This window comes from Anomaloglossus baeobatrachus, chromosome 1 (assembly GCF_048569485.1).
Source record: "Anomaloglossus baeobatrachus isolate aAnoBae1 chromosome 1, aAnoBae1.hap1, whole genome shotgun sequence".
Taxonomy (NCBI): domain Eukaryota; kingdom Metazoa; phylum Chordata; class Amphibia; order Anura; family Aromobatidae; genus Anomaloglossus; species Anomaloglossus baeobatrachus.
This window is the reverse complement of record NC_134353.1, coordinates 762,344,936-762,371,302: the sequence shown is the minus strand read 5'-3', so window position 1 is coordinate 762,371,302 and position 26,367 is coordinate 762,344,936. Positions and strand designations below refer to the sequence as shown.

At 48.6% G+C, this 26,367-nt stretch overlaps 1 protein-coding gene across 1 annotated transcript in view; it reads right to left on the bottom strand.

Annotated features, from left to right (window-relative positions):
• The window catches only part of SUDS3 (SIN3A corepressor complex component SDS3), a 133,633-nt gene that overhangs the window by 71,132 nt on the left and 36,134 nt on the right, over window positions 1–26,367 (bottom strand). Inside the window, exons 5-7 of the mRNA XM_075324268.1 lie at window positions 19,733–19,752; window positions 19,490–19,646; window positions 3,361–3,456 (exon numbers count right to left, since the gene is read on the bottom strand). Of these exons, the coding sequence (XP_075180383.1) occupies window positions 3,361–3,456; window positions 19,490–19,646; window positions 19,733–19,752 (273 nt within the window). The remainder of the gene's footprint in view (window positions 1–3,360; window positions 3,457–19,489; window positions 19,647–19,732; window positions 19,753–26,367) is intronic.

Below are 26,367 nucleotides of genomic sequence, written 5' to 3'. Positions count from 1 at the left end.
GCGTTCATGGCGTAGGAAGAAAAAGCTGACGCTTGAGAAGTCAAAGACGCAACTTGCGGAGCAGAATTACGTGTGACAGCATTAATCTCAGTCAGACAAGCCGAGATAGCTTGGAGTGCCCACACGGCTGCAAAGGCCGGGGCAAAAGACGCGCCCGTGGCCTCATAGATGGACTTCACCAGGAGCTCTATCTGCCTGTCGGTGGCATCCTTTAGCGATGAGCCGTCTGCCACCGATACCACAGATCTAGCCGCCAATCTAGAGACTGGAGGATCCACCTTGGGACATTGAGCCCACCCCTTAACGACTTCAGCGGGAAAGGGGTAACGCGTGTCAGAGAGGCGCTTAGTAAAGCGCTTGTCCGGAACCGCTCTGGGCTTCTGGACAGCGTCTCTGAAGTTAGAGTGATCGAAGAACGCACTACGTGTACGTTTGGGGAACCGAAACTGGTGTTTCTCCTGCTGAGACGCCGACTCCTCCACAGTAGGAGGCGGGGGAGAGAGATCCAACACCTGGTTGATGGACGAGATAAGATCATTCACTAATGCGTCCCCCTCAGGTGTATCAAGGTTAAGGGCGACGTCAGGGTCAGAACCCTGAGCTGCGACGTCCGCCTCGTCCTCCAGAGAGTCCTCAAGCTGGGAACCCAAGCAGCGTGAAGAAGTCGGGGAAGATTCCCAGCGAGCCCGCTTAGCCCGACTAGGACTGTGTTCCTGGCAGGAGTCCTGCGCGTGGGATCTAGGGCCCAACCTGGGAGCGCGCTGCGGCTCGGACCGAGAGGGGCCTGGAGATGACGATCCAACAGGGGTTGGGGCCTGTGTAAGGACCGGTCTGGACTGCAAAGCTTCTAGCAGCTTGGCAGACCATTTGTCCATAGACTGAGCCATGGATTGTGAAAGTGACTCAGAGAGTTTCTCAGCAAAAGAGGAGAACTCTGTCCCTGGCACCTGGACAGGGGGAGCAGGGGGGTCTACATGAGCCGAGGGGTCCACTAGTGACCGAGGCTCCGGCTGAGCAAGTGAAACAGAGGTCGAGCATTGCTCACAGTGAGGGTAGGTGGAACCCGCAGGTAACATAGCCCCACAAGAGGTACAGGCCGCAAAAAACCCCTGTGCCTTAACAGCTTTGCTCCTTGTGGACGACATGCTGTTGTCTCCTAGGAGAATGATCACTGAGGGTATATGGGCAAAAACAGGGTATACAGCCCGACCGAACAGAAATATATATATATATATATATATATATATATATATATATATATATATATAAATACGTATCTATTCCGGCACCCTAGGGGGGACCAGCACCGGGTGACCGGTGTGGCTTACCGACCGCTAACAAGCGGAGTGTGTGCCTCCAGATTCCCAGCTTTAGGTCCCCTGGAGCTGTGAGAGCTGTTCCTGAGAATCCTCCACCGGCAGAATGCCCAAAAAATGGCTGCCGGAGATCTCAGGGGAGGAGTGGAGCCGTGGGCGGCGCCAGGAAAGTGCGGGAATCTGGGGTCCCCACAGTGATCAGTGAGGGGGGAGGAAACATGCAGGATGCTCCAGCCCTCACATCCGACGTCAGGTCGGCAGTCCCGCCCTTACCCCTGAAAGGCAGGCCCGGGGGCGGGATTTTTGCGACTAGGCCGCGATGAAGCCAGGGACTAAATTTGAGACCGCGCCCGACAAGCAGGCACGGTCGGCGCGGAAGTCCGCCGGTCTCCACAATCCAGCAGCTGCCGCAGCGTCCGGGAAGAAGGTGCGCTCCTGTACATTCCCCAATGGGGACACAGAGTACCTTAGAGTTGCAGGGCCCGGTCCCTGAGGTTGAATATACTCCGGTCCGGCAGATTCCCACAGGGGCTGCGGAGGGAGCACGGTCCCAGCAACTGGATGACCGTTCAGGATCCCACTTCTCCCAGAGCCGCTAAGGGATGGTGAAGGAGACGGCATGAGGCTCCGGCCTTTGTACCCGCAATGGGTACCTCAACCTTAACAACACCGCCGACATAGTGGGGTGAGAAGGGAACATGCCGGGGGCCCCGTGGGGGCCCTCTTTTCTTCCAACCGACATAACTATGTATGAGAATGCATGAGTGGATGTGTGCCTCCTTCCACACAAAGCATAAAACTGAGGAGCCCGTGATCCACGGGAGGGTGTATAGGCAGAGGGGAGGGGTTACACTTTTTAAAGTGTAATACTTTGTGTGGCCTCCGGAGGCAGAAGCTATACACCCAATTGTCTGGGTCTCCCAATGGAGCGACAAAGAAAAGTATTTCTAAAGATCTTTAATGATATGCTAATGAGCACAGGCACTAGTCGCAAGGGCATTATTTTCCCAGACTAGTCACCGCTTCAGACACCGACTTTAGGGTCAGTGTGAATAGTCAGAAGCCTCGGCACTTCCGGTCATGCGCACTATGAAGCCGGGTGTACGCATCCTGGCTTCAAAGAGGTCTAGTGCGCATGACCCTAAAGGACTTCTGATCATGCGCACGGACCCTAAAGCGGCTGTCTGAAGAGGTGTCAACGGACACAGGTATGCGCGTCACCACTGATGAGGACGCTGGGAAATGAATAGCACGTTAGGACGCCCCTGTAAGCGTGCTAACATGCTACTAGGACGGACTAGCTGGGGGAAATAACGCCCTTGCGACTAGTCCCTGGCCTCACTAGCATATCATAAAGGATCTTTAGAAATACTTTTTCTAAAGAACCCTTTATCTATGCTAGTGTATACAGGGACAGTTAGGCAGGGATTAGAAATATGCACCCAGAACTGCTCGTGGTTCAGGGTGCATTTTGCACCCGACAGGTTCACTTTAAGATAACTAAACGTAAGGTATTTATTTTATATAGCGAACATCTGGTGATAGGTTCCCTATAAACACTGGGTTATACTAAAACAGGCTGTGGTCAGCTTATACCCCATTTCAAAACCTTATCCTTTGAAAGGACGAAAACTGTAAACTGCACTCTATGACGTTACATATAACTGGACTCTACGCATAAACAGCAGTTTGGACATTACTGCAGCGCTGGCTCCACCTACAGGCGGTTAGTGGTGCAGCACACAATAATACATAGTGCAAGCATCTTAATAAAGTTTGGTAAGATAAACATAACAAAATTCATAAACTTTACTAAAAACATTGAGTATTTCCATGCCAAGAGACAGAAATGATGTGTAAATTCACTGAGATAAGCATGTTAGTATGCATTTCAAGCCGTGCTCTCTAATGTACAGCCCCGGCTTATTTGTAAGAATTAGGGAAGGTTTCTTGCTAGCTTGCTAGAACAAGCTGACAATTGCAGCACAAAGACCCAATCTAATGTACGTAGAAGTTACAATATAGCCCTGCATGTAAAGGATATCAGGAGCGGGCTTCCTCCTTTTATCAGGAATTGGTACAGGATCGTTTGGTCGTCGTCGTAATTTTCTAGTCATAATAGGTTTCACTTCCATGGAATCTGTCAACAGAAAAACATTATTAGAAGACGTCTACTATGTTGTACTCTGAATGGTTAAATGTGGTAGAACAGAAGGGGCTATTAGAGTGCTATGGAAGTTAATGGGTTTTTTGTATGCCACCTGCACCTGGTACAGATCGGTATCGGCTCTGCATGAACTACTAGGGAGAAATAGTGAAGAAACCAATCTACAGCACTCCTCTGCTTATATTGACATCGCTCCCTCTGTCCTTAGAGGGAAAAACAATCGTCACATAAGGGACCCCACTTTCTACTATCAGGCAGCGGGGAGGAGCACTACAAATATCAGACTCGTACAGACTGTGCTATAAGGTTACTTATCAATTTGACCAGCTGCTCTGCAATATTACATTTCCAGCAACATGTAAGAGTCATGGCCTCCTGCAACGTCCGCTGCGGATTACAGATGATTGTGGGCAATTTCATCCCAGTATACATCCACGTCAGATGACCAGTCAGAATTGCCATATGATGCTGATTTTAAACAGGTCGATTTTCTTGCTCTTATTTTATTCCCGCTGCCCCCAGAGTATGACAATTTTGTTCTTGTGGGTTTTTTGTTTGTTTTTTTTTTTAAATCCGCCATCTGGTAACCATCCACTCATCCTTCTGTTCTCATCCTCCTTTACGTCATATAGTATTTAATAATTTGTCTTTTGTATTAATTGATAGTTATTGGGTCATGCTGTGCACTTCCTAATAAAATATTGTCCTTTATCCCACTACAATTGAGCTGTCAATCAATACAAAGGACTGGCATTAATAAACAGGAGGGCATAAATGTGCACCAAACTAATCCAGGCCAAGGGTGCGCCAAAGTGGCGCCATTTGCATAATAAAAGTAGATATTCCAGCAAATATTAATTTAATTTGTAAAAACGTGGTATGATTTTTAGAAGTGACATATAATATATATATATATATATATATATATATATATATATATATATATATATATATATATATATATATATATATATATATATATATATACACATATACATATATACATATACATATATATATATATATATATATATACACACACATATACACACACATGTACATACACACATATATATACACACACACCGTATTTTTCGCTTTATAAGACGCACTTTTGTTCCCCCAAATTTTGGGGGAAAGTAAGGGGTGCGTTTTATAAACCGAATATACGGATTAAATACTGCAGGGTCCAGGGGAGGTGGGGACTGGTGAAGCTGCAGGAGGGAGCCTTTGATCTCCTGCTCCCGCTCATATAATATGCACAGCCGCTGTCCATCACTGTGGTGCTGAAACCGCACCCCAGCGATGGGCTGGGGGAGCGGCGCATATTATATCTGCCTGTGCTCCCTTTGATGGCACAAGCCCCCCCCTCCCGTGTTAGCTATGGCCCCCATGCTGCTGCCCATAGTGAAATTAAAAAAAACTCTTTACTTACCCCCTCCAGCGTTTCTCACCGGTCTCCCTCCTGGTGCTGTGATCATGCACGCAGAGATGTCACTCTGCTGTGCCGATCACATGACCGGGACCGTGAACCAGGAAATGCAGGCAGGAGGCCGGAGCTCAACCCCAAGGAGGGGGACACAAGGGAGCACAGTGCTGGAGAAGGTAAGGAAAGAGTTTATTTTACTAAAAGCAGCAGCATGGGGCGATATCTAACACAGGGGGCCGCGCGTGCCAGCGACAGGGGGCAGTGTGTGCCAGCAATAGGGTACATGTTGCATCACTGGGGGACGTGGCCATATCCAGATAAAGGGGGGTAATTTTAGGATCGGGGGGGCTGTGAGGGACATATACTCTATACGATTTGTTAGACGGACACTGGCATTATAAGACGGACCCCATTTATTAAAAAAAAAAATTCTATTCCTTCACCAAATTTGGGGGTGCGTCTTATAATCCGGTGCGTCTTATAAAGCGAAAAATACGGTGTGTATATTATATATATATATATATAAATATATATATATATATATATATATATATATATATATATATATATATATATATATATATATATATATATATATATATATATATATATATATGTGTGTCTATGCAGTTTTATTGGCATTTGGGAATGACATACAGGTGCATCTCAAAATAGAATATCATAAAAAAAAGGGAATTTTGTTTACTTACCGTAAATTCCTTTTCTTCTAGCTCCTATTGGGAGACCCAGACAATTGGGTGTATAGCTTCTGCCTCCGGGGGCCACACAAAGTATTACACTTTTAAAAAAGTGTAACCCCTCCCCTCTGCCTATACACCCTCCCGTGGACCACGGGCTCCTCAGTTTCGGTGCAAAAGTAGGAAGGAGAAAACTTATAAATTGGTCTAGGGTAAATTCAATCCGAAGGATGTTCGGAGAACTGAAGACCATGAACCAAAAGAACAAATCAACATCAACAACATGTGTACACAAAAGAACAACCAGCCCGAAGGGCACAGGGGTGGGTGCTGGGTCTCCCAATAGGAGCTAGAAGAAAAGGAATTTACGGTAAGTAAACAAAATTCCCTTTTTCTTTGTCGCTCCATTGGGAGACCCAGACAATTGGGACGTCCAAGAGCAGTCCCTGGGTGGGTAAAAGAATACCTCAATAAAAAGAGCCGAAAACGGCCCCCTCTTACAGGTGGGCAACCGCCGCCTGGAGGACTCGCCTACGTAGACTGGCGTCTGCCGAAGCATAGGTATGCACTTGATAGTGCTTCGTGAAAGTGTGCAGACTAGACCACGTAGCTGCCTGACACACCTGCTGAGCCGTCGCCCGGTGCCGCAAAGCCCAGGACGCACCTACGGCTCTGGTAGAATGGGCTTTCAACCCTGAAGGAAGTGGAAGCCCAGAAGTACGGTAGGCCTCGAGAATCGGTTCCTTGATCCACAGAGCCAAGGTTGACTTGGAGGCCTGAGAGCCCTTACGCTGGCCAGCGACAAGGATAAAGAGCGCGTCTGAACGGCAGGGGCGCCGTGCGAGACACGTAGAACCGGAGTGCTCTCACTAGATCCAAAGAGTGCAAATCCTTTTCACACTGGTGAATTGGATTAGGGCAAAAGGAAGGCAAGGAGATATCCTGATTTAGATGAAAAGGGGATACCACCTTAGGGAGAAATTCCGGGACAGGATGCAGAACCACCTTATCCTGGTGGAAAACCAGGAAGGGGGCTTTGCATGACAGCGCTGCAAGCTCAGACACTCTCCGAAGTGATGTGACTGCCACCAGGAAGGCCACCTTCTGAGAAAGACGGGAGAGAGAGCGGCTCAAAAGGCGGCTTTTGAAGAGCCGTCAGAACCCTGTTAAGATCCCAAGGTTCCAACGGACGTTTGCAAGGTGGGACCATGTGGCAAACCCCCTGCAGGAACGTGCGGACCTGCGGAAGCCTGGCTAGACGCTTTTGAAAAAACACGGAGAGCGCCGACACTTGGCCCTTGAGAGAGCCGAGGGACAAACCCTTGTCCATTCCAGATTGTAGGAATGAAAGAAATGTGGGTAAAGCAAACGGCCATGGAGGAAAACCGTTATCAGAGCACCAGGATAAGAAGATTTGCCAAGACCTGTAATAGATCTTGGCGGACGTTGGCTTCCTGGCTTGTCTCATGGTGGCAATGACATCCTGAGATAACCCTGAAGACGCTAGGAGCCAGGACTCAATGGCCACACAGTCAGGTTGAGGGCCACAGAATTCAGATGGAAAAACGGCCCTTGTGACAGCAAGTCTGGACGGTCAGGAAGCGCCCACGGTTGACCCACCGTGAGATGCCACAGATCCGGATACCACGACCGCCTCGGCCAGTCTGAAGCGACGAGAATGGCACGACGGCAGTCGGACCGGATCTTGCGTAGTACTCTGGGCAGCATCGCCAGAGGGGGAGACACATATGGCAGTCGAAACTCCAACCAATCATGGACCAGAGCGTCCGCTGCCAGAGCTCTGTGATCCTGAGACCGTGCCATGAAGGCCGGGACCTTGTTGTTGTGTAGTGACGCCATGAGATCGACGTCCGGCGTTCCCCAGCGGCGACAGATCTCCCGAAACACGTCTGGGTGAAGAGACCATTCCCCCGCGTCCATGCCCTGACGACTGAGAAAATCTGCTTCCCAGTTTTCTACGCCCGGGATGTGAACTGCGGAGATGGTGGAGCCTGTGACTTCCACCCACTGCAGAATCCGCCCGACTTCCTGGAAGGCTTGACGACTGCGAGTGCCGCCTTGGTGGTTGATGTAGGCGACGGCAGTGGCGTTGTCCGACTAGATTCGGATCTGCCTGCCCTCCAGCCACTGATGGAAAGCCAATAGGGCTAGATATACTGGCCTTATCTCCAGAATATTGATCTGAAGGGACGATTCTATTGGAGTCCAGGTTCCTTGAGCCCTGTGGTGGAGAAAAACCGCTCCCCAACCTGACAGGCTCGCGTCCGTGGTGACCACGGCCCAGGCTGGGGGGAGGAAGGATTTTCCCCGAGACAGAGATGTGGGTAGGAGCCACCACTGAAGTGATGTTTTGGTTGCAAGTGAAAGAGAGATGTTCTTGTCGAGGGAAGCCGAACTCGTCACATTTGCGAAGAATGTCCCATTGGAGTGGCCGTAGATGGAATTGCGCGAACGGCACTGCCTCCATAGCTGCAACCATCTTCCCCAGGAAGTGCATGAGGCGCCTTAAGGGGTGTGACTGACTCCGAAGAAGTGACTGCACCCCCGCCTGCAGAGAAAGCTGTTTGTCCCGCGGTAGCTTGACTAACGCTGGCTGGGTATGAAACTCCATCCCGAGGTAAGTCAGTGATTGGGTCGGCGTCAACTTGGATTTCGGGAAATTGATGATCCACCCGAACTGCTGGAGTCGCCAGAGTGACGGTAAGACTTTGTTGACACGCCACCCGAGAAGGGGCCCTGACTAGGAGATCGTCCAAGTATGGGATCACCGAGTGGCCCTGAGAGTGCAGGACCGCCACGACGGATGCAATGACTTTGGTGAAAACCCGTGGGGCTGTCGCCAGGCCGAAGGGCAATGCGACGAACTGGAGGTGTTCGTCCCCGATGGCGAAACGCAGGAAACGTTGATGTTCGGGTGCGATCGGCACATGGAGATAAGCATCCTTGATGTCGATCGATGCTAGGAAGTCTCCTTGTGACATCGAGGCGAAGACAGAGTGGAGAGATTCCATCCGAAACCGTCTGGTTCTCACATGTCTGTTGAGCAGCTTGAGGTCCAGAACGGGACGGAATGACCCGTCCTTTTTTGGCACCACGAACAAGTTGGAGTAAAATCCGCGACCACGTTCCAGAAGGGGAACGGGAATCACAACTGCTTCCATCTTTAGAGCGTCCACTGCCTGAAAAAGTGCGTCGGCCTGTGCGGGGGGTGGGGAGGTTCTGAAAAAACGAGCCGTAGGTCGAGAGCTGAACTCTATCCTGTAACCATGAGACAGAATGTCTCTCACCCATCGGTCTTGAACGTGTGGCCACCAGGCGTCGCCAAAGCGGGAGAGCCTGCCACCGACCGAGGATGTGGCTAGATGAGGCCGAGAGTCATGAGGAGGCCGTCTTGGAGGCAGTGCCTCCTGCGGCCTTTTGGGGGCGTGACTTGGACCGCCACGCATAGGAGTTCCTCTGGCCTTTCTCCGGCCGGTTGGACGAAGAAGATTGGGGCTTGGCGGAGGGACGAAAGGACCGAAACCTCGATTGGATTTTTCTCTGCTGAGGTCTCTTAGGTTTCGACTGGGGTAAGGAGGAGTCCTTTCCCGAGGATTCCTTAATAATCTCATCCAACCGTTCGTCAAACAAACGTTCGCCAGAAAAAGGCAAACCAGTTAAGAACCTTTTGGAAGCATAGTCTGCTTTCCATTCGCGCAGCCACATGGCCCTGCGGACTGCCACGGAGTTAGCGGATGCTACAGCCGTACGGCTAGCGGAGTCCAGGACGGCGTTCATGGCGTAGGACGAAAATGCTGATGCCTGAGAGGTCAAGGAAGACACATGCGGAGCAGAATTCCGCGTGACAGCATTAATCTCAGTCAGACATGCCGAGATTGCTTGGAGGGCCCACACAGCCGCAAAGGCCGGGGCAAAAGATGCGCCCGTGGCCTCATAAATAGACTTCACCAAGAGCTCTGTCTGTCAGTGGCATCCTTCAGGGATGAGCCATCGGCAACAGACACAACGGACCTAGCAGCCAATCTAGAGACTGGAGGATCCACCTTGGGAGAGTGTGCCCAGCCTTTAACGACTTCAGGTGGAAAGGGATAACGCGTGTTAGTGTGCCGTTTAGCAAAGCACTTGTCCGGGACCGCTCTGGGCTTCTGGACAGCGTCCCTGAAGTTAGAGTGATCAAAAAACGTATTGCGCGTATGTTTGGGGAATCGAAATTGGTGTTTCTCCTGCTGAGAAGCAGACTCCTCTGCAGGAGGAGGTGGTGGTGAGAGATCCAACACCTGGTTGATGGACGAGATAAGATCATTTACTAAGGCGCCCCCCTCAGGGGTATCAAGGTTAAGGGCGAAGTCAGCGTCAGAGCCCTGAGCTCCCACGTCCGCCTCGTCTTCCTGAGAGTCCTCAAACTGGGATCCAGAGCAGCGTGAGGAGGCCGGGGAAGAATCCCAGCGAGGCCGCTTAGCAGGTCTGGGGCTGCGATCCGTGCAGGAGTCTTCCGCCTGGGACCTAGGGGCTATCCGGGGAGCGCGCTGCGGCACGGACCGAGAAGGGCCTGGAGGAGACAAACTAACAGGGACCGGGGCCTGTGAAGAGCCCGGTCTGGACTGCAATGCCTCAAGCAGCTTAGATGACCATTTGTCCATAGACTGTGCAATGGATTGAGAAAGTGACAGAGAGTTTCTCAGCGAAAGAGGCCAACGCCGGTGACTCTGTCCCTGCAGCCTGCTCAGGGGGAGCAGGGGGATCTACCTGAGCCGAGGGGCCCACAAGTGCCCTAGGCTCCGGCTGAGCAAGCGTGACAGGAGTCGAGCCAGTGAGGGTAGGTGGATCCCGCAGGCAACATAGCCCCACAAGAGGTACAGGCCGCGAAAAAAATCTGTGCCTTAGTAGCTTTGCTCCTTGTGGACGACATGCTGTTGTCTCTTAAGAGAGTGACCACTGAGGGTATATGGGAAAAGGGTATACCGCCTTTCCGAACAGATATATATATATATATATATATATATATATATATATATATATATAGATTCCCTGTCGTGGATCCCCTGGAGCTGCAGAGCCTTGCTGCTGAATAGCATCCACCGGCAGAATGCTAAAAATGGCTGCCGGAGCTCTCGGGGGGGGGAGGGGAGCCGAGGGCGGCGCTAGCAGAGAGCGGGAATATGGAGTCCCCCAAGTGGTCAATGAGGGGGGAGGGAGACATGCAGGATGCTCCAGCCCTCAAGGCCGACGTCATGTCGGCAATCCCGCCCTTACCCCTGACAGGCAGGCTCGGGGGCGGGATTTTTCGGACTAGGCTGCGGCGAAGCCGGGGGCTAAATTTAAGGCCGCGCCCGACAAGCAGGCATGGTCGGCGCGGAAGTCCGCTGAAAAGACAACGGACGGAACCACCGCGGCTTCCGGGGAGAAGGTGTGGCCCCTGTACAGTCCCCACATGAGGATACAGAGTACCTTCAAGTTGCAGGGCCCGGTCCCTGGGGATGAAGAAGCTCCGGTCCGGCAGGTTCCACCAGGGTCTGCGGATGGAGCACGGTCCCAGCACATGGATGACCGCATAGGATCCGACTTCTCCCAGAGCCGCATAAGGGATGGTGAAGGAGACGGCATGTGGCTCCAGCATCCGTACCCGCAATGGGTACCTTAACAACACCGCCGACTTAGTGGGGTGAGAAGGGAACATGCCGGGGACCCCATCGGGGACCTCTTTTCTTCCATCCGACATAACTATGTATGAGAATGCATGAGTGGATGTGTGCCTCCTTCCACACAAAGCATAAAACTGAGGAGCCCGTGGTCCACGGGAGGGTGTATAGGCAGAGGGGAGGGGTTACACTTTTTTAAAAGTGTAATACTTTGTGTGGCCTCCGGAGGCAGAAGCTATACACCCAATTGTCTGGGTCTCCCAATGGAGCGACACAGAAAAGTTAATTTCAGTAATTACATACAAAAAGTGAAACATTATATGGAGTTATTACAAACAGAGTGATGTATTTCAAGTGTTCATTTCTGTTAATGTTGATGATTATGGCTTACAGCCAGTGAAAACCCAAAAGTCATCTCAGAAAATTAGAATTACCATAAAACACATACAAAGGCTTTCTAAGTGTTTCAAATAATCCCTTAGTCTGGTTCAGTAGGCTACACATTCATGGGGAAGACTGCTGACTTGACAAATGTCCAGAAGGCAGTCATTGACACACTCCACAAGAAGGGTAAGCCACAAAAGGTGATTGCTAAAGAAGCTGGCTGCTCACAGAGTGCTGTATCTAAGCATATTAATGGAAAGTTGAGTGGAAGGAAAAAGTGTGGTAGAAAAAGGTTCATAAGCAACTGGGATAACCGCAGCCTTGATAGGATTTCTAAGAAAAGGTCATTCAAAAATTTGGGGAAGATTCACAAGATTGGACTGCTGGAGTCAGTGCTTTAAGAGCCACCACACACAGACGTATCCAGGACATGAGCTACAACTGTCGCATTTCTTGTGTCAGGCCACTCATGACCAATAGGCAACAGACACCAGAATCGTCTTACCTGGGCCACGGAGAAAGAACTGGACTGTTGGTCAGTGGTCCAAGGTGTTGTTTTCAGATGAAAGTAAATCTTGTATTTCATTTGGAAATCAAAGTCCCAGAGTCTGGAGGAAGAGTGGAGAGGCCACAATCCAAGCTGCTTGAGGTCTAGTGTGAAGTTTCCACAATGAGTGATGGTTTGGGGAGCCATGTCATCTGCTGGTGTAGGTCCACGGTGTTTTATCAAGACCAAAGTCAGCGCAGCTGTCTACCAAAAAAGTTTAGAGCACTTCATGCTTCCCTCTACCGACAAGCTTTTTGGAGATGGAAATTTCATTCTGCAGCAGGACTTGGCACCTGTCCACACTGCCAAAAGTACCAATACATGGTTTAATAACCACAGTATCACTGTGCTTGATTGGCCAGCAAACTCGCCTGACCTAAACCCCATAGAGAATCTATGGGATATTGTCAAGAGGAAGATAAGAGACATCAGACCCAACAATGCAGACGAGCTGAAGGCTGCTATCAAAGAAACCTGGGTTTCTATAACCCCTCAGCAGTTCCACAGGCTAATCGACTCCATGCCACGCCGCATTGATGCAGTAATTCATACAAAAGGAGCCCGGACCAAGTATTGAGTGCATTTACTGTACAGACTTTTCAGTAGGTGCCAACATTTGAGTGTAAAATCATTTTTTCAGTTGGTCTTATATAATATTCTAATTTTTCTCAGATAATGACTTTGGGGGTTTTCATTGGCTATAAACCATAATCATCAACACTTGAAATAGATCACTGTTTGTAGTGAGTATATAATATGAGTTTCCCTTTTTGTATTGAATTACTGTAAATCTTTGAGGATATTCTAATTTATTGCATTGAGCACCCCCTGAGGAAAGGATCGCTGAAACACGTGTCGGGGCTTTGCGGTACACTTTGGAGCTTTTACAGATCACTTAAGGTATCATTTTCCTTGCAAATTAAAAAATTGTTAAATTTTTTTTACATAGGATCACTATACCATAACCTTATTTATATATGACATAGGATTTAGATACAATTTTGCACTGTGCACTTTGTCATATATTAGGGATTGACTTTTTAAGTGATCTTGGCATTATGCACTTTATTTTCCTAGTAAAACCGCTGCTATAATTTATGGGACATTTTTTCCTGCCTAATATTTATATGGATCTGTAAAATATTTATTTTAATTGTTGAATAAAAATAATAATTTTAATGCTATTTGCACCATCATTCCCTTTATTTATTTAATTCTAACGAATTTTTTATCTGAAGGTATTTTTGATATTTATTGAAATTTAATGGTGATATTTATACGGAAATTTTGATTATTATCTAAAGTGCAAATTGAAAGATTTTTAGAACCCACAAAATACTTTAAAAACATTGTATTGAAAAAAAAGAGAATTTTGTTTACTTACCGTAAATTCTTTTTCTTATAGTTCCGACATGGGAGACCCAGACCATGGGTGTATAGCTACTGCCTCTGGAGGACACACAAAGTACTACACTCAAAACGTGTAGCTCCTCCCTCCGGGCTATATACACCCCCTGGATGACAATCTAACCAGTTCAGTGCAAAAGCTGAAGGAGGACATCCACCCATAAGTAGAGATAGAGTAAAACTAGGGAAAAACCGGAACTCTGTCTACAACAACAGCCAGTGAAAACACACGGAACAAAAACTGCCAACAGGCAACAGGGAGGGTGCTGGGTCTCCCATGTCGGAACTATAAGAAAAAGAATTTACGGTAAGTAAACAAAATTCTCTTTTTCTTCATCGTTCCTTATGGGAGACCCAGACCATGGGACGTTCCAAAGCAGTCCATGGGTGGGAAATAAACCAAACTGAGAAGTAGACAAAACCTAACTTCACAAATGGGCGACAGCCACCTGAAGGATGCGTCTGCCCAAGCTCGCATCTGCCGAAGCATGAGCATGCACTTGGTAGTGCTTCGAAAAAGTGTGCAGACTGGACCAAGTGGCAGCCTGACAAACCTGCTGAGCCGTAGCCTGGTGCCTGAAAGCCCAGGAGGCACCGACAGCTCTGGTCGAGAGCGCCTTAATCCCCGGCGGGGGAGGCACCTGAGAACACTGGTAGGCATCGGCGATAGCCGACCTAATCCAACGAGCTAGGGTCGGTTTAGAAGCAGAGAGACCCTTGCGCTGACCCGTGGTTAGTACAAAAAGTGAGGTGCACCGCCTAAAAACGGCGGTGCGTGACACATAGATTCGGAGCGCCCGCACCAAATCCAAGGTGTGCAACGCCTTCTCAAAGCGATGCACAGGGGCCGGACAAAGAGAGGGCAATGAAATGTCCTGGTTAAGGTGGAAAGGAGACACCACCTTAGGGAGAAAGTCCGGAGTCGGACGAAGAACCACCTTGTCTTGGTGAAACACCAAAAAGGGGGATTCCGAAGAGAGCGCAGCCAAATCAGAAACTCTCCTGAGAGAAGTTATGGCTACTAGAAAAACAACTTTCTGTGAAAGTCTAAACAAGGGAACCTCCCTAAGAGGCTCAAAGGGGGGTTTCTGTAAGGCCGTGAGGACCAGATTAAGGTCCCAGGGATCCAAAGGCCGCCGGTAAGGAGGAATGATGTGAGCTGCGCCCTGCATGAAGGTGCGCACCTGAGCCAGTCGGGCGAAACGCCGCTGGAATAATACCGACAGAGCCGACACCTGTCCTATGAGGGAATTGAGGGACAGTCCTAGCTGTAGACCAGACTGTAGAAAAGACAGGATGGTCGGCAAGGAGAACGGCCAAGGAGCATGGTCGGAAGAGCGACACCAGGACAGGAAGATCCTCCAAGTCCTGTGATAAATCCTGGCCGAAGAAGACTTTCGAGCCTGAGTCATAGTGGAGATGACCTCGGAAGGAATGCCTGAAGCCGTCAGGATCCAGGACTCAAGAGCCACGCCGTCAATCTGAGAGCCGCAGAATTCTGGCGGAAAAACGGACCTTGAGAGAGAAGGTCTGGGCGGTCTGGGAGATGCCACGGCACCTCTACAGACAGGCGGAGCAGGTCTGGGCACCAAGCTCGCCTGGGCCAGTCCGGAGCAATGATTATGACCCGACGGCCCTCCATTCTGATCTTGCGCAGAACCCTGGGCAAGAGAGCTAGAGGGGGAAACACGTAGGCCAGACGGAACTGGGACCAATCCTGAACCAGCGCGTCCGCTGCGAAGGCCTGAGGATCGTGGGAGCGAGCCACGTAAACCGGAACCTTGTTGTTGTGCCGGGATGCCATTAGATCCACTTCCGGAGTACCCCACTTGCGGCAGATTGACCTGAACACTGCCGGGTGCAGGGCCCACTCGCCGCTGTCCACGGTTTGACGGCTGAGATAATCGGCCTCCCACTTTTCTACGCCTGGGATGTGGACTGCTGATATGGTGGACTTGGAGTTCTCCGTCCACTGGAGGATTCGTTGAACCTCCAACATCGCCAGGCGGCTGCGAGTTCCGCCCTGGTGATTGATGTAGGCAACCGCTGTCGCGTTGTCCGACTGGACTCGAATGTGCCTGCCTGCCAACAGGTGGTGCAAGGCTAGGAGAGCTAGAAACACAGCTCTGATCTCCAGCACATTGATCGGGAGGGCTGATTCGGACGGAGTCCAAGTGCCCTGTGCTCGGTGATGGAGAAACACTGCTCCCCAACCGGAGAGGCTGGCATCCGTGGTGAGAATCACCCAGGACGGAGTCAGGAAGGAGCGTCCCTGTGACAGAGAGAGGGGCCGAAGCCACCACTGAAGAGAGCTCCTGGTCTGTGGCGACAGAGCCACTAGCTTGTGCAGGGAAGAGGTCCGCTTGTTCCAACAGCGGAGAATGTCCAACTGCAGGGGACGCAGATGGAACTGTGCAAATGGAACCGCTTCCATTGACGCCACCATCTGACCCAGCACCTGCATGAGGTGTCTGATGGAATGACGGCGGTGCCTCAGCAGAGAGCGCACCGCTAGCTGAAGGGACTGCTGTTTGACCAAGGGCAACTTCACAAGTGCCGGCAGAGTCTCGAATTGCATCCCTAGGTACAGAAGTCCCTGGGTCGGGGTCAGAGTGGACTTGGGCAGGTTGACAAGCCACCCGAACTGAACAAGCGTGGCGAGAGTGAGCGAGACACTCCGCTGGCAGTCTGCCCTGGATGAGGCCTTGACTAGAAGGTCGTCCAGGTAGGGGATTACTGCCAACCCCTGAAGATGCGGGACCGCAACCACTGCTGCCATAACCTTGGTGAAAACACGAGGGGCCGTGGCTAACCCGAAGGGGAGAGCCACGAATTGGAAATGTTCCTCTCCGATTGCAAAGCGGAGCCAACGCTGGTGTGAAACCGCGATAGGCACGTGCAGATAGGCATCTCTGATGTCGATGGATGCCAGAAAATCTCCTTGGGTCATTGATGCAATGACCGATCTCAGAGATTCCATGCGAAAACGCCGCACCTGAACATGCTTGTTGAGAAGCTTGAGATCCAGGATGGGCCGGAAGGAACCGTCCTTCTTGGGGACTAGAAAGAGGTTGGAGTAGAAACCTCTGAACCGTTCCCGAGCGGGAACCGGAACAATAACACCGTTAGCCTGCAGGGATGCCACGGCCTGAGAGAAGGCGGCGGCTTTGGAGCAGGGGGGGTGGACAGAAAAAATCTGTTTGGCGGGCTGGAAGAAAATTCTATCCTGTAGCCGTGGGAGATGATATCCCGCACCCACTGATCGGAGACGTGTTGAAACCACACGTCGCCAAAGTGGGAGAGCCTGCCACCGACCAAGGACGTTGCTGGCGCAGCCAGATAGTCAAGAGGGGGCTGCCTTAGTGGCAGCGGCTCCTCCGGACTTCTGAGGACGCGGCTTCGCGCGCCAGATGGGTTTACGATCCTTGGCTGCGGTAGTGGACGAGGCTGAGGGCTTAGAGGATGACCAGTTAGAGGAACGAAAGGAACGAAACCTCGATTGGTTCCTGCCCTGGACAGGTCTCTTGGCTTTAGCTTGTGGCAAGGAAGTACTCTTCCCTCCAGTAGCTTCCTTAATTATTTCATCCAGTTGTTCACCAAACAGCCGGGACCCAGCAAAAGGGAGGCCCGCAAGGTACTTCTTAGAAGAAGCGTCTGCTTTCCACTCTCGAAGCCACAAGATCCTGCGGATCGCGAGAGAGTTAGCGGAGGCCACCGCCGTGCGGTGAGAAGCCTCCAGAATGGCAGACATGGCGTAGGATGAAAAAGCCGAAGCCTGAGAAGTTAAGGCCTCCATCTCAGGCATAGAGTCCCTGGTGAGGGAATGTATCTCCGCCAGAGAGGCAGAAACTGCCTTAAGAGCCCACACTGCCGCAAAAGACGGGGAGAAGGAGGCTCCTGCCGCCTCATATACAGACTTGGCCAGAAGGTCAACCTGGCGGTCAGTGGGATCCTTAAGAGAGGTGCCATCGGCCACCGCTACGACTGTGCGGGCTGAGATTCTAGACACCGGAGGGTCTACCTTTGGGGACTGAGCCCACTCCTTCACCACATCTGGTGGAAAGGGAAAACGGTCATCAGAACTACGCTTTGGAAAGCGTTTGTCAGGACAGGCCCTGGGTTTGGTGACAGTTGCCTGAAAACTGGAGTGGTTAAAAAAACGTACTCCGAGCTTTCTTAGGTGAGGCAAACTGATGTATCTCTACCAGAGAGGCTTGTTCCTCTGACACTGGTGGAGTGAGGTTCAGAACGGAGTTAATGGACGCAATCAAGTCACTAACATCCGCATCATCCTCAGACAAGGCAATGGGGTACCTAGAGCTAGCGTCTGAACCCACAGTAAAAGTATCCTCCTCGCCCTGCACCTCGGCCCGTGAATCAGAGCCGTGGGACGAGGAAGGAGAAGGGTCCCTACGTCTCCGTTTAGGAGGACGGGGTCCTAGAACATGCTCTGAGGGCTCTGCAGAGCTCGGAGCAGCAGAGGCGCCCTGAGAAGGGGGCTGATGCATGGTCAGCAGTGTCCGGGACAGTTGTCCCATAGAGTCGGCAAAAGACTGGGAAATAGCTCTGGAAAAAGATGCTACCCAAGCCGGGGGATCAGTCACCGGGGCTGGAGCGGCCGGAGGAACCCCTGAGGAGGCTCCAGGCTGAGGGACCACCATATTAGAGCAGGCATCACAATGTGGAAATGTGCTTGGCTCTGGCAGAATGAGCTTACATGCAGTGCATATAGCGTACAGCTTTGCAGCCTTGCTCCTAGTGACAGACATGCTGCTGAGGTGGAGGCTCTGCAGCAAGAATACACTCCTGTAGAATGCCCTGAGAGTGTATAATAAAAAGCCCACAACCAGAGGTTGTGGCTTACCAGACCGCTCTCTGTGTGCCCTCCGGATTCCACAGCTCAGACCCCCAGTGAAGCGTCAGCCTTCCTAAAAAGCAGCAGCTGCAGCATCCAGCGCCGATCAGTGTAAGAACGCTGAGAAAATGGCGCTGGAAGGAGGAGGGGGGCGGGGAGAAGCCCAAGAGCGGGAAACCGGAGGGCCAAGGAGAGATACAGGGGAGGGAACATCTCCTCAAAGAGGAGTGTCCTCCCCTCTGCTGGCCGGCCGGTGGTCGGCGCCACGCTATGCATCTGCATGAATGACATGCAGGGAAGCCGAAACCGAAACTAGGCCCAAACTGAAGCCGGGGCCTAGATTTTAACATGCGGCCGACGAGCAGGCACCCCCGGCGCGGTTCTCCGGAAAAACACCGAGAACCGGCCGGAATTACAGTAAAAGACAAAAAACATACTCTCCCCTCAATAAAAGTACCCGGGACCCCTGAAAAACGTCTCAATACTTAGCTTTTGAGACGCAGGGCCATGTCCCTGAGGGAAGGTCAAACGCTCCGTCCAGCAGGAACCTGACAGGGCTGCGGATGGAGACCGGTCTCCTGCACAGCAGAGAGGACCGAGACGGCTCCCACTTCAAACCAGAGCCTGAAAAGGATGTTGAAGGAGCGCGGCATGTGAAGGCTCCAGCCTTGTAAAGTCAACCTTAACAGCACCGCCGACATAGTGGGGTGTGAAGGGACATGCCGGGTGTCCAGATTGGACCCGCTTTTCTTCCATATCTTTAAAAACAAAATCTTAAAAATGAAAAATCAGAGAATGCATGTGTGTGTGTGTGACCTCCTGAAACACAAAGCATTGAACTGGTTAGATTGTCATCCAGGGGGTGTATATAGCCCGGAGGGAGGAGCTACACGTTTTGAGTGTAGTACTTTGTGTGTCCTCCGGAGGCAGTAGCTATACACCCATGGTCTGGGTCTCCCATAAGGAACGATGAAGAAAAATGTCATTATTGATTACTCATTTTCTTAATGCACGGATAGAACCTACCTCCTGTTAGCTCCATTGTTAATTTCTCATTTTCAATCATTTTCTTCTTTTCCTCTAATTCTGCGATCAAATTTTCCTTTAGTTCAATCTTTTTATCTTCAAATTCTTTCACTGCTGCTTTCTTCTCCTTGATGTAGTTTCTTTCCACCTGCTCCGTCTGGGAAGATAATATAATCCACTGCTATATAAATAGTTAATAGGAATGATGCTGGTGATGCACTACGAGCCAGGAATGTCACTTACCTCTAGTTGTAAGAAAAGTTCTGGAAGAAGAATACAAATAAGATCAGTTTAGAAAACGTCTGTACAGTATATACATGGCGGCCATAGTGACCAATCAGATTACAGCTTTCAACATTCCTATACATTGTGAATTATTCAGAACTGGAGCTCTAAATATCCATACCACAGACTAATGTTCCACCAAGTCTAGAATGCACTAGATAGACAAAGTGTGTGTGTGTGTGTGTGTGTGTGTGTGTGTGTGTGTGTGTGTGTGTGTGTGTGTGTGTGTGTGTGTGTGTGTGTGTGTGTATGTATGTATGTATGTATGTATGTATGTATGTATGTATGTATGTATGTATGTATGTATGCTGTACATATTTTAGTCATAAAGATTCTGCAGTTTCAAATAACCTGACGTGTAATAAAAAGTTTGATCAATGGATGTTCACTATCCCAGAAGTGAATGCAACTGACGTACTCAACAGAGGACTGTGGCCCCTCAGCTGAGATAGTCTCTCCTCTAGAGACTGGGTAAGCCTTACACGGACCTATACTTTCTATTGGCAGTACACCCAGCACCTCCATAAGGTTATAGAGCAAAGTTATACATCCCTTTTGTTCTTATGGTTAAAGGGATTGTCCAGTAGGAGTTAATACCTATCTACAATAAAGGTGATAACCGTCCAACTGCGGGGATTTCCATAAATAAATCAAAAATAGGCCACGTTATCTCCGTTAGGATGGAAAAGTAATGCACATGATTGAGCGCTAATACAATCAATCATTCTCTAAAGGGGAGAAAGTCCGCCCTGAGCTGACATTTCTAATTATACCATTTTTTGTTAGATTCGATGTTTTGATCGCCTCTTATTGCAATGTGCGGAGGATAAAAAAACATAATTCTGTTTTTAATTTGTTTCAAATATCCTGTTTACCAATCAGATTAATTTATTTTAGATTTGATAGACCTGACATTTCTGAATGCAGTGTTACCAAATGTGTATTTTTTTGTTTTATTTTCAATGGGGGTGATTTGAACTTGTGGTTTTTTTGATATTTTTAAAATGTCTTTTTCTTCCCTTTTTATTGTACAGGGTGGGCCATTAATATGGATACACCTAAATAAAATGGGAATGGTTGGTGATATCAACTTCCTGTTTGTGGCTCATTAGTATATGGGAAGAGGGACACTTTTCAAGATGGGTGGTGACCATGGCGGCCATTTTGAAGTCTGCCATTTTGGATCCAACGTTATTTTTTCCAATAGGAAGAGATTCATGTAACACAAACTTATTGAGAATTTCACAAGAATAACAATGGTGTGTTTGGTTTTAATGTAACTTTATTAATTCATTAGTTATTTACGATTTTATACCCACTTATAAAAAGTGTTCAAAGTGCTGCCCATTGTGTTGGATTGTCAATGCAACCCTCTTATCACACTGATAGCAACACCGCAGAAGAAATGCTAGCACAGGCTTCCAGTATCCGTTGTTTCAGATGCCGCACATCTTGTATCTTCACAGCATAGACAATTGCCTTCAGATGACCCCAAAGGTAAAAGTCTAAGGGGGTCAGATCCGGAGATATTGGTGGCCATTCAATTGGCCCACGATGACCAATCAACTTTCCAGAAAACAGTTCATGTAGGAATGCTCGGACCTGTGATGGTGCACATCACATTATAGGTGTAAGGTCCGAACATTCCTACATGAACAGTGTCCTGGAAAGTGGATTGGTCATCGTGGGCCAATTGAATGGCCACCAAGGTCTCCGGATCTGACCCCCTTAGACTTTTACCTTTGGGGTCATCTGAAGGCAATTGTCTATGCTGTGAAGATACGAAATGTGCACCAAAAGTTTACCCTTCCCATATACTAATGAGCCACAAACAGGAAGTTGATATCACCAACCATTCCCATTTTATTTAGGTGTATCCATATAAATGGCCCACCCTGTATTTACACTCCAATCGCTTGTGCTATAGCTAAAAATCATGATGATCTACGAATGCCAGCTCATAGCCAGCGTTCACAGGAAGATCATAATGACAGACATAGGGGTCATCAGCTGACTCGTGGCTGTCATGACAACATCAGCGCCCTGCGATCACATCATGGGTGTGCCCATGGGAGGGGGAATTACGCACTCCCCTGCTGCCATGTGTTAAGATTGACAGCGGGATTTAACTAGTTAACAGCGGCGAGCCAACCGCTGCTGTGAGGAGTACATGATGGTTGATTAAATCAGCCGTCATGTGCAGTGAAAGATGCGGGCTCGGCATGCGAGCTAGCATCAAAAGTAGGGATACGACATATGAGTAAGTATATATCATGTCGTGAAGGGGTTAAATTCACTAGACATCTTGGACAATTTGAATGTCTTCAAAAAGAACTAATAAAAGCTTCAAAAGCCCCAGTGGTAAATCCATTCAAGTATAGCTGCATTACCAAATTTAATAAATCTTATGTTAAAGAGGTTGTCCATTACTTTAACATTGATGGCCTTAGGATAGGTTATCAATGTCTGATCGGCCGGGGTCCAACACCCAGCACTCTTGGCGATCAACTGTTCTTGGTGTGGCCAAAAACGCTCAGTTTAAGAGCTGCTCCGTCTTCTTATAGCGGCCGTAGCCAGGTACTGCACATCCACCTCATATTGGCAATTTTTGATGTGGTAGCTCCAAATGTCATTGTTGATTGATAATGGTTAATAATTTCAATATTTTCAAATCAGCCACGAATTATTATTATTAATCAATGCATCAATTGTGGTATATTTAGTGGAATGTGCGTGTAATCTCCAATATGTCGGCAGAACCATTCAAACTGTCAGACAGAGGAACAAACACAGGTGCAATAACGGGCGTTATTCTGTTTTGGTTTTTTTTTTCCCTCTCTTTCTTCCAAGAGCTGTAACTTTTTTATTTTTCCGTCAATCTTGCCATATAAGGGCTTGTTTTTTGCGGGACGAGTTGTACTTTTAAATGATACCATAAGTTTTACCATATAGTGTACTGGAAAACAGCAAAAAAATTCCAAGTGTGGAAAAACTGCAAAAAAAAGTGCGCTTGCACAATAGTTTTTGGAATATTTTATTCACCATCTTCACTGTATGGTAAAACTGAAGTGTTGCTGCGATGCCTGAGGTCGATGCGAGTTTGTAGACACCAAACATGTATAGGTTTCTAACGGGCTAAAATAAATTCACAAGTTTGTCCAAAAAAGTCGCGCACGTTGTGCGCCATTTTCCGAGATCAGTAGCATTCTCATTTATCTGGATCTATGGGTCAGTGACGGCTTGACGGTTTTGAGCTGACGTTTTTAACGGTACCATTGTTGCGCAAATGCGCCATTTTGATCGCCTGTTATTGCATTTTGCGCAAAATTTGTGGCGACCAAAAACCGTAATTTTTAAGTTTGGAAGTTTTTCGCCGCTAAGCCGTTTACTGATCAGATTAATTGATTTTATATTTTTATAGATCGGGCATTTCTGAACACGGCAATACTATACTAATAGGTCCCTTATCAAAAAGGAAGAAACTTCAGCTCTCCCCTCTTCACTCCCAAATCTTACCTCCGGTGCACGGAAACACCCTGACCTGGGTGAGAACACATGAAGAAAAGGAGAAATTCCAGCAACTTCAGGAGAAAGTAGAATTTTCTAAAAAAAAACAGATTCTTTATTGATCATAAAAATATTAATATTCCATCCAAGCAAGACAAAAAATAGAGAGGCAAGACAGAGGAGCTGTTTCCTACGCGTTTCAACCTGAATAGGTCTTAATCATGGAATGCGCAGAGGAAATCTCTAAGACAGTATTTAAAGTCTGTGCACAACAAGAACAGGTTGAATTGATTGGATGTGTTACCACCCAGCCCATTTAATGTGGAGAGCACAGAGAAGAGAGAAAAAAAAAAAGAAAGAATAGAAACTGAGACACTGCACCAAAAAGTCAGCACAACAACAGAAAAAGGAAAACACACCAATATATATATAAACTGATTAAAAGCAGAAGTAACCAGAGAGATCACATGATAAGAGATATATATATATGCCCGGTATAATCTATAGAGAAGGGGCTCTTTAAAGACAAGAAAGATTTTTTTCCTCCTGACATGGACAAAAAAAAAAAAAAATATTTTTCGTTAATGTCCATATTGCTATATAGTGAAAATTTAAATTCAAATGCTAAAGGAATAACCTTGAACCATCAAATATCCAATAATTACTACAGTATAATATGATATAGTTATTGATACTGAAAAAGGTATGTCCTATAAAGAACAAATAATTCAGGAATTCAAGTATACTGCATAACAAGATCTCTCCTCATATTCAGACCATGCGGCATTCTCGTGCCCAATTTAAAGATCCAGAAAGATTCTCTATTAAGAATCTTTCTTTTAAGATCCCCACCCCTTTTAGGTCTGGAAACTTTTTCAATGCCTGTGAAAACAAGATTGTCAAGACATCTATTGTGAACAGAGGCAAAGTGTCTAGAAACAGCAGACACATTTACCGCAGATGTATTTAATGTGTCTACGTATTCTTTGTTTGAGGGGACAACTCGTGCAGCCAACATATTGAACGTGACAGGAAATACACTCAATCAAATAAACCACATTTGGGGTATTGCAGTTTATAAAGCTGTTAATGTTGTAGGAAAGTCCTGTATAATTAGATGTAAATGATTTGCATTTTTTTGCATGTTTGCACGAGATGCAAAAATTGTGCCCACAGCCAAAAAAACCTGTGCAGGATAACCAATTTTGAGAAATGGCATTGTCCTTTTTGCTTACAACCAAACTGGGGGATAGAATATTGGCAAGATTAGGGGCTCTTCTGGCTACAAAAAAGAGAATTTTGTTACTTACCGTAAATTCTTTTTCTTATAGTTCCGACATGGGAGACCCAGACCATGGGTGTATAGCTTCTGCCTCCGGAGGACACACAAAGTACTACACTCAAACGTGTAGCTCCTCCCTCCTAGCATATACACCCCCTGGTAGCCAGTCCTAGCCAGTTTAGTGCAAAAGCTGAAGGAGGACATCCACCCACAAGTAGAGAGAGCAAAACCCGGAACAACCGGAACCTCTGTCTACAACAACAGCCGGTGAAAACACACGGAACAAGAAACCTGCCAACAGGCAACAGGGAGGGTGCTGGGTCTCCCATGTCGGAACTATAAGAAAAAGAATTTACGGTAAGTAACAAAATTCTCTTTTTCTTCATCGTTCCTTATGAGAGACCCAGACCATGGGGCGTTCCAAAGCAGTCCATGGGTGGGAATAAACAGAAAAACTGAGAAGTAGGCGAAACCTAACTTCACAAATGGGCGACAGCCGCCTGAAGGATGCGTCTGCCCAAGCTCGCATCTGCCGAAGCATGAGCATGCACTTGGTAGTGCTTCGAAAAGGTATGCAGACTAATCCAAGTGGCAGTCTGACAGACCTGCTGAGCCGTAGCCTGGGCCTGAAAGCCTAAGAGGCATCGACAGCTCTGGTCAAGTGTCCCTTGATCCCCGGCGGGAGAGGCACTTGAGTACACTGGTAGGTATCGGAAATGGCCGACCTCAGCCAACGAGCCAGGGTCGGCTTAGACGCCGAAAGGCCCTTACGCTGACCAGTGGTCAGCACAAAAGAGAGGTGCACCGCCTAAGAACAGCGGTGCGAGACACATAGATCTGGAGCGCCCGCACCAGATCCAGAGTATGCAACGCCTTTTCAAAGCAATGAACAGGAGCCGGACAAAAGGAAGGCAGGGAAAATGCCCCGGTTAAGGTGGAAGCAGAAACCACCTTAGGGAGAAAGTCCGGAGTCGGACGGAGAACCACCTTGTCTTGATGAAAAACCAAAAAAGGGGTGACTCCGAAGAGAGTGCAGCCAAAACAGAGACTCTCTTGAGGGAAGTTATGGCCACTAGAAAGATCACTTTCTGTGAAAGACGAAACAAAGAAACCTCCCTAAGAGGCTCAAAGGGGGGTTTCCGGAAGCCGTGAGGACCGGATTAAGGTCTCAGGGGTCCAAAGGCCGCCGGTAAGGCGGAATGATGTGAGATGCGCCCTGCATGAAGGAGCGCACCTGAGCCAGCCGGGCGATACGCCGCTGGCACAACACTGACAGAGCCGAGACCTGTCCCTTAATGGAATTGAGGGATAGTCCTAGCTGCAGACCGGACTGTAGAAGAGACAGGAGGGTCGGCAAGGCCAAAAGGCCAAAGGATACTTTCGAGCTCGAGTCATAGTGGAGATGACTTCAGGAGGGATACCAGAAGTCGTCAAGATCCACGACTCAAAAGCCACGCCGTCAATCTGAGAGCCGCAGGATTCTGGCGGAAAGACGGACCTCGTGAGAGAAGGTCTGGACAGTCCGGGAGATGCCATGGCACCTCTACGGACAGATGGAGCAGGTCAGGGTACCAAGCTTGCCTGGGTCAGTCTGGAGTAATGAGAATGACCCGACGGCCCTCCTTTCTGATCTTGTGCAGGACTCTGGGCAAGAGCTAGAGGATGAAACACGTAAGACAGACGGAGCTGGGACCAAACTTGAACCAGTGCGTCTGCCGCAAAAACCTGAGGATCGTGGAGCCACGGTTTGACGGCTGAGATAATCTGCCTCCCAGTTTTCCACGTCTGGGATGTGGGCTGCGGA